Source organism: Bombus pyrosoma, linkage group LG8 (assembly GCF_014825855.1).
Source record: "Bombus pyrosoma isolate SC7728 linkage group LG8, ASM1482585v1, whole genome shotgun sequence".
Lineage (NCBI taxonomy): Eukaryota > Metazoa > Arthropoda > Insecta > Hymenoptera > Apidae > Bombus > Bombus pyrosoma.
The window spans coordinates 4,168,240-4,188,748 of record NC_057777.1 but is presented as its reverse complement, the minus strand read 5'-3'; the positions used below and the strand labels follow the sequence as shown (position 1 = coordinate 4,188,748).

The following is a 20,509-nucleotide window of genomic DNA, read 5'->3' as shown; positions in this document are numbered from 1 at the left end:
TTTAAATCTTTCGCTTCTACGGGGCGCACAGTGATCCCAAACGTTTGTCGCGAACCTGTTAAAATCAAAGGACGACAAAGCAGGAAACGTTGAAGCCTGTCTAGGAAAATAGTTCGGCTCGTTATATCATTGGTGTTTTACGCGGCACGAAGGAACCCGTTTCGCAACAGGTGTCTCGGGGACACGGCTCGATCACGATTTCCACGTTCGTATCTCCATATAAGCGGCGCTTCTCGCTTGTTCGCGATCTGGCACACTTTGCTCACGATCCGCGATCCCTGTATCGCTGTTTCTCGCGCGCTGATGCATCGCGCGAAACTATCCTGTGCTTGCCAGATTCCGACCGTCGATTAGGACGATTAATTTATCGCCACGTTCGGTAGCTACTTTATCCTCGAAGTGTTACTCCGTCGCGTGTACTTTTGATATAAACTTTAGTGGATGATTGGTAGATTGCAGATTTTTATGCACTTATGGCACTGACTGAAAGGTGCAACATTGCGGAAAATATAAAATGTCTACTTAAATTTTTAATTTAAGACTGGCTGTAAAGTAGTAGACATAAAAATACACGGTCTAGCGATTGGTCTAATGAAAAATGGACTTTTCGTTTAAGTAATCATCGTTTGGGGTTTCCGATTGACTAATTGTATTTTTTGTGCAGGAAATTAAGTAGAACATTTTTCCAAAGGGATTTGTAGTTGGATAATCGTCCTTTGTATAGGACGTTTTTTCTAAAGAAGCTTCTAATTATACAGTTAATTATATGTTAGGGTTATAAATTTGATTGCCGTAGAAATTTCAAGCATCCACAACGTGATTCGTAATTCGTGTACGCGTGCAACTGCACAAAGAATAGGTAATTAACTTTTACTTCATTTTATAAATCGACTACCTCGCTTTCAGCGTTTAATTCATTTTATAAATCAATCATTTTACTCTTTCTTTTTAATTAATCTTGCCATTAGCGCTTAGTATGTTTTACAAATCGACGACATTTCCTATCCACTCAATTTCAATATAAAATCTAATCCCTTTTTTTCTCTACAGACAATCCACTTTCTCGTTCAATTGCTCACGAACACCAGAACGACCGAGAAAAAGCAATCAAGCCTATAGAACGGGTAGAACTATAGTTGCAACCTCTTCTCAGGATCCCAAGGATCGTCGATGATATTCAGAAGAATCTCAGGCTCTTTGCCTTTTAACTTTTACCTGGTGCGGTATTCGCGTCTGCACGGTGTATTGCGCAAAACGTTAGCTCTCGAAAGGCTGATTTCCATGAACGTTCGCCTTCTCGCGTCCTTTCTCATTTAACCTGCGTTCTGTCATGCCCTTTGATCATTTTCAACCGAATCGTACTTCTGTATCGTTAAACAGTTTGTTAAATTTTAGAAAATTACGAGAGAATTATCGACACGCGTCAAATTTTTTCATTTAAATTTTACACTAAAGATATATTTTTTTTAATATTAACCCTGCTACGATCCTGGAATTTTTACATATATATTTCAATCCTGGTTAATAAATAAATAATAAATAAAAGGTTAATAAACGTCACCGTGTATCGAAAGATAATGACGAGGATCGATATGAACGTGTACCAATCCACCGGCTGTTGATGAATTCGCGTGCAAATCGACCTCGTGGGAGGTCACACACAACAGCGGAATAAAGTTCCGCATTCTCGGCCCACAGCCTGAGGCAGCTGTTAGCCTGCCTCCTCTTTCGGCCTCGTCTCGACGTCATACGTTGCCTTCGTGTCTTTTCCAGCTTCTTTTCAAACCTTCCTGACCTCTTCGAACAGATCTGAGAAAGAGACACACGTTGATCTTTTTCTTCCGTTTCTTCTCCCTTTTCTTGGCCAAGCGACAGGTTGCTTGATAAAAGAGAAATTGAGACTCTTACCGAAGACTCTCTCGATTCTTCTTCTTCTGTCCTCGTGTTTTTAGCTGATCCATTGTTCAATCGTAGCTTTCTACTTTGTAGAACGAAGGATTCATGGCGGAGTGATTAATCCTCGAAATGATGCCAATCATTTCCTATACCGATAGACTCATTTGAAACGCACCCGTACGATATAAGGGATATGTGCGTATAAGATATATCAAAAAGAGAAAAGCTTATTCAATCACTATTATTATCCTCAGTTGTAATCATCATAATCTAGTAAGGTGTACGGTATAGTGCTGGTGGAATTTCAAAATGTTTGGTGTAACGTATAATTCATTCATAAAAATGTAATCTGTATAAAAACTGTACAAGAATATAGTCTCCTTAATTTATTTACAAAGTTATTATGTTCTGTGTATAGAAGATTGGCTGTAAATAAGCTTGCTATATAAGAAAAAGGGAATGTTAATCATTTGTGATTTATTTCAGACGACGACTGGGGAGTGCCAGCAGAAGAGAATGATTATTTGCCAGAGACGGAGACGACTGGGACGAGTCTAACGCTGCCAAGATTACCAAGAAGTCCTGAAAGATTGCCCAGTCAAGTGAACAGAGGTGTTTCACCAAGTTGTAACAGAAGTCGTAGAGCACCAGAGTTTAGGCAACGATCGCCTAGCCCTCAGTATCAACCGAGGATGAATCCTGGTGAAGTGACTAGCCCTAGAGAAAGATTCCAGGATGCTAAGGAGATGTTTCGAGCTATGGAGAGAGAGGCTATCTCTAGACCTGGCCTTTCAAGGCAGAGAGATGTTGACAGTCATCCTGCTCATAGGTATGGCTCTATTTTCGTAATCTTTCTTCTCTTCGCCACTTTCTTACTCTTTATCTTCATTTTTTTATTTGCAGTCAAACCTTTGATCTTTACTTTCAATTAAATTTCCTTGGTTAAATAAAGGAAATACGTAATGGAGCATTAAAAAGTACAGATATTCTTCTTAATTAATATTATCAGCTAGAACCATTTCGTTTTATGTATGAGTCGCTTAGAAGTCAACTGAATCAATTCTGTCTTTTACACATTTCTTCGTTTGTCTACACAGTACATGTATTATTGGTGCTTGACCTTTGAAAAATAAGATTAATATATTTTCTCGATAAAGTTAATAAAATTAGTTTCTGCATGGTTGACGTGCAAATCAGGAAGATTTACATTGGTTTGACAAGCGCTAAAGCTATCCATAACTAAAAAGAAGAGATGAAGAAAAAGACAGTGAAAAGACAGTTCGACTCCTCGTTATGAAATGCGGATGACATAAGCAGATATCATCACTGAAATACCTGTAATATCTTTATGTCTCTAAAACATTTTAAAATCATAAATACTTTTTTTTTCTTAAAGACACTATTGACAGAGAGCTTGTAAATTGAGAAAGACACGATATACCACTAATAAAAAGTAAAAAGTCAAGGTACATATATATAGCGATCAGAATCAATTGGAAACAGCTTTCAGTACCATAAATGCCATTATGGCAAACGTGGATCTTAACGAGTTCGACGTATTCGTTTTCTAATCCAAAGAATCTGCACCGATTCCATTGTGAGGGTACCGATTCGACCGGCCTCTTCTCATTTTCTCCCGTGCCGAGACCAGAAAGACTAGTTTTAAAAGGCCACGCGGTTGTCTTTGCTTTTCCCCCCGGTGGCATTCGTTTTGGGCCAGCAATCACCGGTGTCAATCTCAAGTAAAAGCTGCCCGACCAGCTGGAGAGCGATTCCGGAGCAAATAGCAGCTGAAAAGTCGACGATTGTCTCATAGATAACATATATGCGAGCTCGGTCCATTGATGCCAGCCAACGAACTTCTCATTCAGAGCACGAAGAATATATTTCAATGGTGTTGCTTGACTTCCTACTAACTTTATTTCTATGAAAATTATCGTTTCACTCGACGGCTATTCGAGTTAAATAGAAATAAAACGATTCAATTCCATCGAGGTTAAAGCATTAGCTTTCGAAAGGTTTGACATTAATCACTAGACTGCGGACTTTTTTTGTGAATTTATGAGAGGTTTGTAAGTGTGAAAAATGAACAGAATGTAAATAACATATGAAATGTTTAATGTGGAGTGTTTATCGTAATACTTTATAGGCGAAAGAAATTTCTGCTTAGGTTTTATTTCTTTCATTGAAGCTATAAAATTTAGATAAATACTCTCAGTTTATTAACGACTGGAATGCGGATGTTTGCTCATCTATGGAAAATTCAAAGGTGCAAACATTTGCAGTGTACAGGTAGCTCGAAAGAATATGATATTTTCTATAAGTACATATTACACTATTTACTGGATGAAACAAATCACTGTTTATATTTCATAAAAATATGAATTTCAATAAATATCTGCAGTCTATTAATCATACAAATCGACACACACACAGACACACACACACACACATATATATTCTGTATTAAGAAATTGTTGAAAATTGGATGTATTGGATAGCATGTTAATTTGGTTTCTAAGTGACTCATCTAGGATTCTATTTACTAGTTTGTAGTTTAAGTTCGTTGTAGGATGTTCAGGGAAATTGATGAACGTCCCTACCAATTTATTTCGCGACAAGCGATTGCCAGAAGTAGCACATGGCAAGTGGAACGAATTCGGAAGTGGCACATAGTGATATAACTCTGTGAGCTCTTCCAAACGTGTCGAGAAAATTCCAGATACCTCGTCCATTTGATTTAAATAGACTCGATAACGTAGCCTCTGAATTTAATAGAATAGGCTAAAAATTTCCATCAATGTGGAAGTATTAAAACATGCGAATGATCCTGATAAGCTCCACTTTCTATTAATTTTTTCATTTTTCATTACATAAATGTACAATTAATATTCAAGAAACAAATGTTTCATTCCTATAAGATCATTAGTCGTAACAAGAATAGCGAAAAATTCTAAAATAAATTTAGAAGATAGAATTTGTAACGTCCTCACTTCTTTGTACTTTTCAATTTACGGAGATGATCAGCGTCATGACTTTGATTACGGATCAACAGATTCGTAGTGTCACGTGAAAATTTCTCTGCACGTTTGTTGCGTGTTTATGGCACTATGAGTGTGTTGCGTGTCTGACTATGCGATCTGCATCTCCTTAGAATACCGAGTGCAACCTGTTGCACGAATTCTACTTCCGATTCAATGAAAACAGGTTCTGATTGCAATAAAATTTGCTTTGAAGTCGGAGCTCTTGTATATTTCTTATTGTTCATACGGAAAGCAAATAATTAACAAGTTGTTGAGTCATGTTGTTAGAAAAATACTAACAGGTTAAAAGAAGGTTGAAAATAAGAAAAATTATTTACAATTACCCTATCTTTTGGAATCATGTTTGAATTAAACGTTTACGTACATATGAACATATATCGGTTTCCTTCAAGAAATTAAAAAAACAAAGAGTTTGAGAAAATCTGTTATCGAAGAAGATAAAAGTAAACTTGGTAAGATCTACTTATGTTAATCATCATTTAATGTTTTCTGATATGTGACGAATTTTGATATGTAATAGGGTCGAGTCAGCGAGGCAGAGCCACGAGGACCAATCTACTCGTCAGCATTCGGCGAACAACAGTTCAACGACTGGCCACGAACACCTGATCAGACGGAATCATTCGGAGGTATCGGAACGAGAGAACGATATTTCTTACAGGGCCCGACCACGGCCGCGAACCCATCATTACGCGATGGAACGCCCACCGGAGCAAGAGGTCTCGAGGCCTCGGCCGAGGAGCTTCTACGAAAACCCAACCGTTGGAAGAGACTTCCGAGATCAAAGGAACATCGCTGATCCGAGAGAAGTAAGGGTCATTGATTCCACGTCCTCCTCTTTGACCGTTCCTCGAGTTTCCTGCCACAAAAAAATCCTGAAACTCGTTATTGTCATCTTATCATCAGAAATTCTCTGGAATTATTTCCATAATATGTTTTGTATATGTTTTGTGTATAATATATGAAGATCATAGGGGATTGACATAATATGCAACATTTTTCGTTTGTTATACGAAGATTACAGGAGAAGAACACGATAAGTTACATTTTTCTTTCTAAGATAAAAGAAGATTTCTAAATTCGATATGTTATCGTGTATCGTTGCCAAAATTATCTTTTTGTTTGATTAGGAGCTGTAGGTACAAATATCCCCTTCGTAATTTTAAAAATACTGCTTACTCTTAGTATTAGCATTTTACAAAACGTCGTAAACTAATACGCTATTTTTAAGAGGCTTATATTGGATCTAAGAGGTGGTATTCATTTTCAACTATGTCATACTATTCTTCGATCACAAAATATTATAAATGACGTTAAAATTAGAAAATCAACAAAATTATGTTTGTCATATTTTTCTCCTTAAATTTTCATATTCATATTTTCTAGATTCGATTTACAAATGTATTTCAAGATTCTCGATTTTGCGACTGCATGATTCCACGTGTCGTCTGGAACTTTCTTATTTGGGTTTGCACTTTCTATAACCACTAGTGGCGATCTTGCATGGAAATGCTAATTGCTTGTCCTGTGGATAAGGAGTTGCGTGATTTCTTGCTTCTTCTACTATGTCGTTTGCTTGTGAATTTTACTGCAAATAATGCTGCTCTCTAGTACAAGCCTATCTCGTAGCACTGTTTGTGCTTGTAGGGTGAAAAGAAAAACGTATTACTGCGAACTTCCATAGCGAAGAATGTCATTGCCAGTCACTCATTGACAAGTTGATGTATTTTTTAAGAAACGTGTAGTATTATACTCCGTTCACCACTTTCAATTCTATATGTATTACTACATCTACAAGTTTTTACTTTATTGAAGTATTCAGTGCCTTGTTTTATTAACATTCTAACATATTATATTATATATTGTAGTAATCGTTACATTAGCAACATCCAATTCTTCACAATCTGAGCTGTAAAGGTTCTCATTTTGCATTGAATTAAACCATTCACTTCTTCTATTTACCAATTATTTTTGTTATTGAAGAAGATCGAATTACGTTTTGCATCCCTACACAATGTGATATTATGTCATCAACCTGTTACCATTTGAACGATATTTTATTATCGATAAACGCATCATCTATCAATTACACCTGTTACATTTATGTATCCTGTGCATGCCTTATTACGTTGCACATTTTCATACCACTGAGTTTCACTACCACTTCTACATTTTCACTAGACTATAGTCGTATGTGTCTTCTATCAATTACCTCTGTTATATTTATGTATGTTATGCACGTTTACGATTATATTATACATTTCTACGTAACTGAACTTCACTACTACTTTTACGATATCTTCATTAAATTGTAGATGTATTCGTGCACCTTCTACCAATTACATCTTTTACATTTATGCATGTTTGCTATTATACATTTTTACATAATTTACCCTTACGTCGTCAATGCTTAAACCTTTATTATCACTTCTACAATAAGTATGTTCATTAAATCATCAACTTGTTTAACTTTTACCAATTGTTTCTGTTACATTTACATATGCCTACTATTACTTTATACATTTCTACATAATTTAGCATTACATCGTCGATGTTTATACCTTTATTATCACGTCTATAATAGGTATGTTCATTAAATCATCTCGTCTTGTTTAATTTTCGCCAATTATTTCTATTTCATAAAATTTTGTCGACAGGCTCGAGATTTCCGTGACCGTGCACATGTGCGAGAGATACGCGAGAAAGTGCGTGCCAGGGCAACCACGTACCAGGAACTCTCCGAACACGAGAGATACCCAGGACTGGATCGCGACAGCGCCAGACCACCCTTGGAAATTGTGCCCACGCCGGGTCGATATCGACACAGCTACGCAGAGCCGCCTAGACTCGGTCTAGCAGCCCTTCATCCGTACTGAGTCGATTTGCTCGTTGTTAACTAATAAATTATTTAATTAATCGACCGTATCGTTATCGTACCATTCGCGGCTGTCCAGCGTCCTCGACGATTCTTCGTGAAGACGTTAAGAGTAGTAATTACGGGGAGCAAATGTAAACCTCATGACGATGATTTCATATTAGGATATTTTGTTGAGAATTTCTTTAGAAAATGTGATTTGTTATAGAAAGATCTAGGTGTATCTTCGAAGCTTCTGTTCTTAAATAGCAACATTCTTTAGATTCCTCTGTTTAATTAATCCTTTCAGGAACAATTTTGTCCACCCTATAGTATAGAAACTTGTTAAAAATAATTATAGATAGTAATTTAGATAAATATCTATCTTTGGAAATTTCATTTCATTAAATTGTATTGATGAATAGTAATAATAATTTTACTCCAATAGAAACACATCTTTTGTTTTACAAACAAGTACGTTTATCGTTTGTATTAATTAGGAAGTTTCTAAAGTACGATGTTGCTCGATATTTTCTGTTCGCGTTGCATAGCGTGAAAGGGTTAATTGAAATCTGATAAATCTTCTCATAAATCTTATAAACCTTACTAAATTTACAATTATTGCTGTTATAATGTTCACTGCCATATTGTATCTCTCTCTCAATTAACATCAGAATCGAAAGAAGAAAAGGAATAAAATTTATTCTTCCGAAATTATATTATAATGGCGAAGCTACACGCTTTGTGTGCTTTTCATTTCGATGGTTTCGTTTGCCTCACTTTTATACAATAGATTCAAGGAGGTCGTGAATTTTTCTATGGAAAAACGTCGATGGCCCTGAGCGATCGGGACGAACGGCGATCGAGCATTTATTATTCTCTCTCGAGCTCGTGCCGTTCCTCGCGACATGATCCTCGAAGTCGTGGGTCGACTATTGACCTTTGACTTCCGTGCACTATATTGTTATTCGCGCCGGATGCCAGACTAACGATAATGATAGGAACAAGTAACAAGCAGTAATATTGACAGTAACAGTAACAATAATAACGGTTAATAACAAATAAGGATTGTCGTTCTTTTCCTTCATCTCCTTCGTGCATCCTTCAGATCGGATCGTGGCTCCCATTTTGGAAAAATTTATTACGAAAAATATTTATTTTATTTGTTACGATAGCAGTGCTTCAAAGGTAGTTTAGTTCTACGTTATTTCCTTCTATGATAATTTTACTAAAAATAATTCTGCTTAAAATTAAATTTTAAGTTAGATTTTTAAATTAAGAAACACTACTTTCTTCTTTGACTTTCTTGACTCTTTTAGTTTAAAGATAAAAATAGGTATTCGAATGTATTATAATTTATAAGAAGGTGGATCGTCTAGACATAGTTTACATCTTGGAAAATATATGTATTATGTTAACGACATTCTGAGGGTAGTTTAACGCTAGTTTCAAAAATGGAAAAAGCAATTCTGTGGATAATTTAATGGTAGTTTCAGAATTAGAAAAACTGCTTTGCTTTGAAAATAGAAAGGCGTGTTTGAACGTAATTTTTTCGAATGTGCAGCCTGTAAACCGATTTATGCCTTCTACTTTGAAAGTAGCTGATATGATAATTGCAATTAAATATTTATAAATTAGCGATGTTTTGAAGATAGTTTAATAGGAGTTTTCGTGGTATTCCTTTGGTTTAATAGTAAAAGTGAGTATTTATTTATAATTTATAAGAATGGTAAAGGGGTGATTTGTTTAATAATTCATGAGTCGACGCACTCAAGAGAAAAGTTTCCAAATATATATGGCCAAGTAAATCTCAGAAGACCGTGAAATAAATGTTTCATGGAGATAGATTCGTCTCTGAGCAGCATAATACGAACTGCAGTTGGATTTTTGTTTCCGTTTATTTTTTTATTATTATTCTTTTTATGCTGTTCTTTTTAGTATTATCTCTGAATAAATGCGTAATTACAACGATTATCTTAATGTAATATTTTTAGACACGATACACTGTTGAAATCTCCTTCTTTTATCTTTCGATTTACAACTTTTTATTCATAGCTTGGATGATAATTAATTAGAAAGTATTTCCCGGTACCTATTTCAATTTTGTAATAATTAATTCGCGCACGAAATACTTCACGACACAGCGAATTATGGAAAGCAGATTGGCTTGAGAAAATGTGCGCACAATTATCTCCTTTGACGCCTCTGTTATTGCACATTCTTTCATCGCAGTTTATACCATTTTCATCTTAATATTTTCCCCGAAACAACCAGCATACCACACGTTCCCCGAAATTCCCCGAAATTTTACGTAAACGTGCGTAATCTTCGTTAAATTTAGAAATTTCACAAATTCCTCTTCCTCTGAGATATGAATTATGAGATGTAAAAAATAATCATAATTTCTCTTCTTCGCAAATTCTAACTAAATTCCAAAAATAATCATGATGAGTCCTCGCTTGTTCGATTTTCGATATTAGATACTATATACGAAAAATCATCGTCACTTTTCTTCTCTTCAAGTTCTAGCAGTAATCGTGATAAAATAATGTATCCGCTGCAAGGTGCGCCAAGATTCGCGTGTATTGATATGCGGCCATTAACTTACTCGCGTATACATTTTCTCTCTGCAGATCGTGCGTCAATTCATTAGCACCGTTTCAAGACGGCACGAAAATTTCTCTGATAAGCCACCGGCACACGTCCATTGGCTGGATCACGTACGGTGGCTCGTTAAATTGCTTTCATGGTTAACGGAGCAGGAAGTGGCCGGTTTGCATTGTTTCGATGTCTATAGTTGTTGCACGAATAACAAATGAATAGAAAGTCTTTCGTGCCAGAGCGACGAATAAATCTCAGGCTCGTCCGTTCCGTTTTTTCTTCCAATTGGATAATTGAATTTCCTCTTTGTTTTGAAAAAATTCATTTACCTAAAGAATTCTTACTACTCTTCTTTTCTCATTGGAAAAATTAGAGTCTAACTAGCTTTTTTAATCCTTTTCACGATTGAAACAATTCTTTGTATCATCGTGGATGGTATTACTTCGCGATTTCTTGAATTAATCAAACAGATTGCAGAGAATCGTATTAGACCGTAGTAATCGTAATCATCGCGATTCTAAGAAATCGCCAAGTTCCAAGAAGCCACCACAGCGACAGCAGTCGCGTTCACCGCACAAGCCAGATCCACTTACCCCCGATTTCTAATGCGTCTCGGTTAGCCCGCGGTTTTCCTCGTTTCTCGATGGAATTTCGCAAGCTTCGACCGGCTAGTTACGTAAGATATACCGCTGAACTAAAGTATCGAAGTATGAGCGAAAAGTCAGCTCTGCCTCGGGAAACAAAGTAGAAAAATATTGGACAGAATGGAATTTGTATTCCCACAAACATATATTGAAGTTCTCTATCTCTATTTTTGTCTAGTCTAGAATCAATGAAAATTCCAGTCACTCTCGTTTTTATGTTTTCCATCTGTCGCAGGTCCTTTATACGGACAGAAAGAAGAAAATTGAAGAAATTAAATATTCCAAGGCGAAAAATACTTTAGGTTCTTTATCACGGAATTGAAAGACATTCTTCTTGCTTTGGACTCAAACAAAACTCTCCAATTTTCGTCCACGCACCATTTTGGCATCTCTCATCCTTCATAAATACTTTAAACTCGTAAACTCATAAACTAACCGAAAAATCAACGAAGAAAATACGTTAAAGAGTATTATAGAGCTCAAAGCTTGCGTCTTGTTCATTCCAGAATCAAAAAAAGATTCTCTGTCATAGAAGCAAAATCTTCTATGTCTCTTAGAATCGAAGCGTTGCTTAATACCATCTACCTGTTTTTATCCTCCATTTGCTAAAATCGATGTCGATTTAAAGAGAGAAAGAGGGATAAGATAAAAAGCGTCGTAGCCGTTCGCGAACTTTCCTTGTTAGATGATGGAGGCCAGAAATCGCGCAGAACGTCGTCGGATTCGCAGGCCAAACCGTTATAGCGGAGACGTGGGGAACGGTATCGTGGAGTAGGTCCGGTTACCGTGATTGGATAATGAAATTCGCGCGTCTACTGGAATTCAGAAATTTGATTACCGTTGCCAGCGACCACGCTGACGCATTCTGAACGGAGTTGACACCTTGGCCTTGAGAAACGAGCGAGGACAACCGCGGTTTGGATGGAATGCGAAGAAAGAAACGAAACCTTGATTCCAAGGGAGCTTGAGGGAAAAGTGACGAGTCAACTGCACAGGAATGCTGGCAGAAGGAAACCGCGTCTTGGTTGATTTTACCTGAAAACGCAAAGAGAAAGTTCTTTGTCTTTTTGGTAGATATTTGTTCTGTCTTGAGATGCAAATAGAACAGCATCTTCACAGAGACTTGAAGAAAAAGAAACTTGAATTTTAAAACACGAATATTCGCAATTTTTACGGCGTACGAAACTTTTTTGGTCATTTGTTAAACCATGTAGGAAACTATTAGCTAAAGATGAAATATGCAACGTCATGTGACAAGAATAATTTTAAAAGTAATTTTACGATTGACAAAGCTTTAACAATATGTATAACTGTTAATCGAAGAACACAATATTGTATCGGAAAAATAAAAATCTGGAGTACATCGTGAATTCTATAAAGGTTCCTGTCGAGGAAAATGTCAAACGATACTAACATATATTTTTATTATATTATACTTTGTTATATCTTTACTTATCTTTCTAACGTTAAAGAGGCTCCAGTTACACTTACTTGAAAATGTTCTTAACAAAAGTTACAAGTAGGACAAATGTCGAATTCCTCGAAGATAGACTTCTGAAGAAATCTTGATTAAATATCGTTTCTCACAGTTGGATACTTTGACGTTTAAAGTTGCAACACGTACGGTTCGTCGCAGGCCGTGAGAGAAACAGATTTACGGATTAAAAGAAGTAACCCGACGATGATTGTGTGTGTTCCATGGACACGTACATGGAATAAAGTGGATCCCCTTCTCCCATAAAGAGACCTGGAACTACGAACCTGCTCGCTTCTCTCGATGGCAGTGACCTGTTATAGGTCTCTCTCACGGGGCCTCATGCTTTATGCTCACGTGCGATCCCTCGGTTAAATGCCAGGCCTTTTGTGCGGCTAGGAAATTCGTCCGTCGATGTTATTGTTCGCCATTACGCAAACCTAAACCGCGAGAAAATTCGTAAGGTAACCGGGCGACTCCAGTGGATTTCACTCGATCGAATTACTCGCGTTTTTAACTTATGCTTTTAAAACATTTTCATCGTGGCTTGATCAATGATGGATAAACGTTTGCTTTGTCGTTTGAACAGCTTGACTCAGATACTTTTACAATTAGGAAAGTTCAAATTTGTGATATTTAGACTTTTTAGACTTCAAATTTAGATATTTATGCAATTATAGGATATTTGAAAGTGCACACAGTATGCAAGATTCTATTCTTCTAATTGTATCCATGAAAATATGAATTTGCATAAAAATTCACGGTAACTACTTAATAATTTTCCATTTCACACCAATTTCTCATAAAATTTATTTCCCTGGTTTTCGTCAATCTTCTGTGAAATCGACAATTCGTTTCTGGAAAGCTACGAATTCTCGGTATGCAGAACAGTGTTCCAGACTAAAGGATACCTGTCTCGGCTTCTTTCTTTTGGGCCATTTCGCCGGACCGTTTCCCATTAAGATCACGAGATCAACCCTTCAGAGTGTGTTCCTGCGAACTCACCTTGAAACCTCACTTTCCTAAAATTTCTGCAACGTAACGAAATTAGGAACGGATAGAGAAAGGAAAGAACGGACCATCCTGGGATTCGGAGCAAAATCGTGAAACGAGCACGGTTCAGTGCACAAGCATCGATGAGGTCGTAGAAAGAATTCGAGTGGTATTCCGTGAGGCGTCCATGGGTGCACGTCACTCGACTCTGTTTTCGCATGAGTTTCATGTTCGTAGCTCCTGCCATCAATAGTCATGTCGATGTATTGCAAGCTATGACCCGATGACTATCTAAAGGCACACGGCTACGTGACGGAAAAGCGGATATTCCGTGCCGGAAGTTCGCGTTGCTCCCGATGCGCGTACCTGAAAGAATTTTTCTAGTTTCTCCTGCGGTATTCGCGCTGATTTTGAATATAATCCCCCTTTCTTGGTGTTTGTCAGACGACTGAGAGGCAATTAAAACGTGGTTACTAATTAACGCGGAAGAAAGTCGAAGGGAAATTTATTACTTCTCATGGATCTTCTTTCAATCCTAGTCGATATGACTTATTTATCATTTTCTTTTTTAATTGAAATTTTACAGGTTTGCTATAGTACAGTCTGGAAGATTTTTATGATATTTGTGATGAAACGCTAGGGTACTGAGGGTAATCGAAGCGTGGTTACTAATTAACGTGGAATAAAATCGAAGGGAAATTTATTACTTCTCATGGATCTTCTTTGAATAGTAATCGAGATGGAGTATTTGTAATTTTCTTTTTTAATCGAAATTTTATAGATTTTCGATAGTATATTTCGGAAGATTTTAATAACCTTTTATGTAAAATATATGGACAGGGGTTTGTACTTATTTGTCAGACCACTAGGAGGCAATTAAAGGCAATTAAAATAAAGTCAAAACTACAAAAACAAAAATCATTTTCGTCTGTACGAATGGTCTCTATAAGAACATGTAATATTATTCAAATCGATTCAGAAAGCTAGATATCGTGAAAACGAAGAATAATTTCTAGATTGCGTGCAGCAAAATGATGTTTACAAAATGTGTTTCTCAAATATTGGAAATTTTACTTTATTAGACATTTCGAATGCATTTCTCGGAGCATTCGTGAGAGCATTCTTGAAAGACTATCAAGAATGTTTGGAGTAAGTATCTTCGTGCATATTAAATGAAGTGTTAATTAATAGAAGGAATGTTCAGTGGAACGACACCCGTTAGATTGGCAGGGCAACGACGTCTTAAGTCGGCCGCATTAGTAAAAGTGAACCGCTATAGAGCAACACACCTCATCTCTCCTTCCGTTATTCTAACTGGCTGGAGATTTCAATGCGCGCATATACACAGCGCGAACTATATCGACACGGTGCAGTCAATAGATGGTTGAGTCTTATGGTTGAATGAGATTACCGCAACGATCGTACTAAAAAGGATACTCTTAATATAAAAATGTAAAAATTCATTTTTATAGTTCATTAAGCCGTTTCTTTATGATATTAGCACTATTCAAATTGTATTCTTATTTTAATTTCAAATTTTAGTTCATGACATCGAAATTCATCAGAAGCAAAAATTGATCATTTTTATATCACTGCACGAACGTTTATGTATTTATGAGACATTTAAAAATACAATCGTGTAAGTATAGTACTCGTATGACGTTCACCGAATGAAAGAAATTTGGGTGGGTTCCATTTAATTTTCTATAGTTACGTTCATAGAAAATATAAATTTGCATAAACATTCACCACCTATTTGCATATGTTTCAGAAGTAAACAGCCCAGTTTAATAATTGAAGCCGTAAAACAAATCGTAGGAATAATCATCAAACTGTAATTGTTCAATTTTCCGACCACCGGACTAGTAATTTAATTATAGAAAAGCGTTCAAGCCGAACTCCTTAACTTTTGCAATTTTGTATTCATCTAGCTTCGATACTTGTTTTATGATAAAGGAGAAAGTTTCGTAATAATCGAACTGCAGATATTTTCTCAAGACGCAAAAACATTCCGAAGTAATCGCGCTTATTAGCAGAACCGATTTCGCGTTTCTTAGTCGCGCTTTCGACGGATCGAACGTTAACCAAATCGTCTTAATTAACACTCTACTCGTTTGGCCAGTGACCGAGTCGCCACGTAACCGGAAGAGCGATCATTACGTCAATGCAACCCCTATTTTTACGTTGGACGAACTTTCTCGCGTTCCTGCGACTCTCAAACGATCCTCAGACTGAAAAACAGCTTTCTTAGTGCTGGAAAATGATGACACGAGATGGAAAGTATGAGGTGTTTGAAGTGTTAAGGAGAGATTCTTACGTGCGTCTCATAGCCTACGGCTTATTTGCGTAGAACTTTCGAAGCTTCCTCGGCACGAGCTAGTAGAAAGCAGTCAAGATCGTCGACGTGCCTTGCAGACGATTGATCTACGACTCAAGGATCTACATGGTACGCGGCAAGGTTGAACTTCGCGGAAATCGTGTACAGAGCGCTCAGATAGAAACGTAAGGAGGAACTATTTAATCGATGAGATAGTTCGATTACGAAACAGAACGGTAGAAAATTTAAAAGAACTGTGTATTTTAGGCAAAGATAGTTGATATTTTTACATCGAAATAAATGTTCTATAAACAAAATATTCGAAATACGTAATATAATAAATATTAATATGAATAATCGATGATATAAATGAAATGTTGGAAGGTTATTTGAGTAAGTGAAAGCATTGAAATATTTTAATTTTTTAAGAATAATGCGACTTAAATGTTCCTGGTAAATAAAATATTCCACGGTTAGATGAATATAAATTTCAATTATTTAAGAGTAACTTGGTTTCTGATTAAAATATTTAAATTAATCGACATGAATTTAATTTGCTTTTTATGAGGTATAAATTACATTAGGATTTAATTAAATCTGCCTTAGCTATATGTCTATAATATAGTATTATAAATTTGAATATAATACTCTCGTATATAAAATATCGGAAGATTATAAAATTAATCGAAGAAGAATTTAATTTTTTTTTTAAATAATTTCGTTTTAAAACAAGTTACTCTCTGAGATGAAAGCATCTTTTCGTCCATGTCGATGGAAAACGAAACATTCAAATAACAATTCCACAGACGAATATAAATATTTCTTTTTCGCAAAGAATTTAAAAATACACGCGAAGCGCTCGGGTCGCAGACGAGAAAGGATACTTTCTTTCCTTTTTATCGGGGTACCGTGACTCGAGTCGCTAACGGTGAGGTTATTGCATTTCCATCGGACAGGATTCTCTGCATATCTCTTGGCTTTTCTTCATACCGCTGTTGAAACACACTGGATCATCCCGTGTCATTAGCTCGCTCTTCTAATTTCTCGCTCGAAATTATACCTCTTTTAATGATTAATATTAACTGTACTATTTTTTCACGTTGCTCTCTTGAAAAACATTAATTCCTTACCTGTCAAAGACGTTGATAAATCGCGTAAAAAGAGAATCATCAACCGCGATCGTTCTCACCGAGAGCAATTAAATTAAGAAAAAAGTCGCCGGTCTTTTTGAGGATGTTTTTAGCAAATTCGAAACGGTATACCGTTTTATACCGGAAACTTGAGGCTGTGTCATGCATCGACGCTTAGAATATGTTGACCGATATTACTCTTAGTCATGGGAAGGCTTTTTGTCGCAGGCTCAAGCCGATCAGAACGGTGATTCGAAAAAGATGTCAGCGTTCCTTCGAAAGATTGCAATATCATTTGTGCATCGTAATTTTTCTTTTTATTCGTATTACAGTTACGCCGGCCATAAGTATTTGGCAATATAATGCAGTTCTATCAAATTGCTGGTATTTTCGTTACTAATGCATTGACGAACTGTTTGCAAACGTACAATGAAAAACATAATGTTACAAAGTATGGAGGAAGAAGGAAACGACATCGTAATATTGAGGATCATTAGAGGCTAATTAATGATTTTTGTAGTAAAGTGTGCTACGATTAAGTATACAAAAAGATATAGTCACCGAATTGAGATTCTTCGTAGAAATCGGTATAAAAAAATATATGGAATGCATATAATGTACAATTTACTGGCTGAAACAAATTTGTGTAGGTTTCACTAAACTTTCACAAAAATTGTATTGTTCAAAAATTGTTCAATTATTAAAATAGTTTAATTTAATTATAACAATTTATAATAATATAATTATTTGGACACGCAATGCAATTCGATGAAAATGTTGGTATTTCTATTACAATTGGATTGACGAGCTGTTTGCAAATGTACAATGAAAACTACAATGTTGTGAGGTAAAGTATGAAGGAAAAAGGAAACGAGCAAGTGTCCCAACATCGTTAACCCGGAAAAAGAGAAAGAAGATTGCCAAGTATCTTAAAAGCTTTCCCCGGCTACCTCGAGACCGGTATTGCTCTTTTACCGGAAATATAAGTGGGATTTCTTTGTAGCTTCGAACTCTCTGGTAAAAGTTTGTCACGGTTCTGGTATTACTCGTTACTCAACTATCATTATTCGTAATTATTCAGACGCAAACCCAAAGACGTTTAAGCAATTTGCTAATAAATATCGCACAGTGGAGTATCCTAGAATGGGCAATTTTTATCAATAAAATCAGGATGTTATAATGTCGTAACGAAAGCAGTTACGCTATAACGATCGCAATTTATCCTCTTCATACGAATGTTGGATTATTTATTCTTCCTTTTAGGGAAAGTTTGTTCACGATTTAACAAATAACGGTATATGAAATTTAAGTAGATCATTAGTATTATTTTTATGTTATTTTTATTCAGCGATGACTTGGAATTTCTCTAAATAGAAAATTTTAATATTTTAATTAAGCTGTCGACTCTAGTGTATAATTGACTATACTGTTCGTAAACGGTTTCAATGAAAATAATATAAGGAAAAGGTATAGGTCTGAATAACAGCCGTAAAATAATAATTGCTCGTTATTCGTACCAAATAAAAATCAATTTTCCTGAAACCATTTACATATTTTCAACAAGTGGAAAAATTTGAAACTAAAATTCATCAAAGTACCAAATCTCGCTACGAAAAATTAGGCTAACGTATCCCATTGTGTAAATTTCGGTAGAGAAGATATTTTTCATTGTGAATATGAGTGACTTGAACGAAATATGATTTATATGACAGGAATGTACAAGGGAACGTTTCATTTCCATGTTGTCATTGTCGGAAATGACGAGAACGAAAAGTAAAGGAGGAGAAGCGAAGAGAATTCCTGTACAAGGAGGTGATTGCTCGAGGTGTACGCAGCCTCTGGATTCCTCGTAATTAACGTGACAACGACCCACTGACCCACTCGATCGTCGATTTCAGGAACCTTCGAAACGTCAGGGTGCAACCCACTCTGTTCTGAAATAAAATCGCTCAACAGGAATATCTTTCACATACCAACGATATTCTCACCCACGAACTGAACTAAGCTATCTCTCCTATAAATATAGAATCGTCGTGAAATTTCTAAGAAAGTCTAATCTCTTTATCAGGTAATAACGTAATCGATTTATATAGATATTAAATTTATTATTTAGCAAAGTTTCTGACAACGATTAGAAAGCTCGTCTTTCTTAACGTTCCTCTCATTTTCTGCGAAGAAAATAAAATTACTAGCACCATTGAACAGTTCTCTCGGCGTCGATAAAAAGCAAACACGGCACAGAAAAAGACAGGGTTCGAGTTTAGATAAGATCTCAAGGAAAATCGTAAAACGAGGATACAACGAGTCGAACGATTTACGTCGATTTCAACGATCGTCCTTCGAAGGATCTCGCGTGGTTCCATCTTCTGAAATAAATATGCGAACGAGTCGGCTCTGGACCCATTTGCATACTAATGTTCCATTCTCGACTGGTCCAGTGTGCTCGCGTGTTTTCGGCGTTCTGCCTTTTTTATCCACTTCGAACGAGACCGTAAAGATCGGAAGATACGCCTGGTATTCGTGATATCTCCGCGGGATTTTATTTTCTAATTATAGAAGTTAGTGGATTCTGTCCAAACTATTTTGAAGTTTCTTCAAATTGATGCTTGATTCCAAGTCGTCTAAATCTATTAATACAGTGTACAATGTTCATTATCATTTCTGATCGTCTTTCATCGATTTGACAATTCGCTCAAAATGTTAAATTTTGTTTTCTAGTTATTATTCTAATATATTTTTGCACTCGTGCAAAATATAACTAAAGTGCTGTTTCATACAACAATTTATTCGGTAATGGGTATATGTATACCTGAATGATTACTATAAAACGATATTTCCAATGATAGATTTTGCATTGCCATTTTTATTTCGACAGTTAAAAATGCCTGTGATTTTGTGAAATTTTTCTCATATAAAATCGTAAGTACACAAGAGCAATATCTGGCGACTTTTCATAATTTCAAATAATAATGAAAAATATTTCCTTTGCTACTGACGTGGCGTACAAATAATTAACGTCCAACACGCACTCCTTTACAGGACAGTTTATTTAGTAACATTACACCGTCTTTTTATAATTTATCCTTAATTTTAATTTTAATTAACATTTACGATTTATTTTCCAAAGGTTAAAATACGCTTGTGAAAGAACTCTTCAGTCATTTTATTCCATCATAATTTCTATTAATAAAAGTGAAAAATATTTCTTTTACTAGCGTGGAATTAAACGATCGAGTGAAAAAAAATACGAAGCTATTAAGAATCCTGTTTGCAGCGTCATACGCAGACTATGAGTAATTCCGGTTGGAATTTCCGGCGTGGAAGAGCCGTTCCCCCACAATTTCTACGTCTTCCCTTTGGATTAAGAGCGGACGACGTTTTCCATGTAATTAGTCGCGAGTACAGGAAGCGGCGAGGAATCGTAGAACGCGAGCGTGTCACGTGAAGCCAGAAAACATGGAATCAGGGTCGCGTGACCGAAGACCCTGACAGTGGCCAACTCGCGAGATTTTGTCTTGTGAAACCACTTGAAAATGAATAATTATATAAAATACAG

The 20,509-nt window shown here is 36.1% G+C and overlaps 1 protein-coding gene across 3 annotated transcripts in view; it reads left to right on the top strand.

Annotated features, from left to right (window-relative positions):
• LOC122570135 overlaps window positions 1-8,856 on the top strand; it is a 38,609-nt gene extending 29,753 nt beyond the window's left edge. For all 3 annotated transcript variants that reach the window (XM_043732059.1, XM_043732057.1, XM_043732058.1), the window contains 3 exons: window positions 2,383-2,725; window positions 5,461-5,749; window positions 7,598-8,856. In XM_043732059.1, the coding sequence (XP_043587994.1) occupies window positions 2,383-2,725; window positions 5,461-5,749; window positions 7,598-7,816 (851 nt within the window). In that variant the 3' untranslated portion in view covers window positions 7,817-8,856. The remainder of the gene's footprint in view (window positions 1-2,382; window positions 2,726-5,460; window positions 5,750-7,597) is intronic.
• Window positions 8,857-20,509: the final 11,653 nt, after the last annotated feature.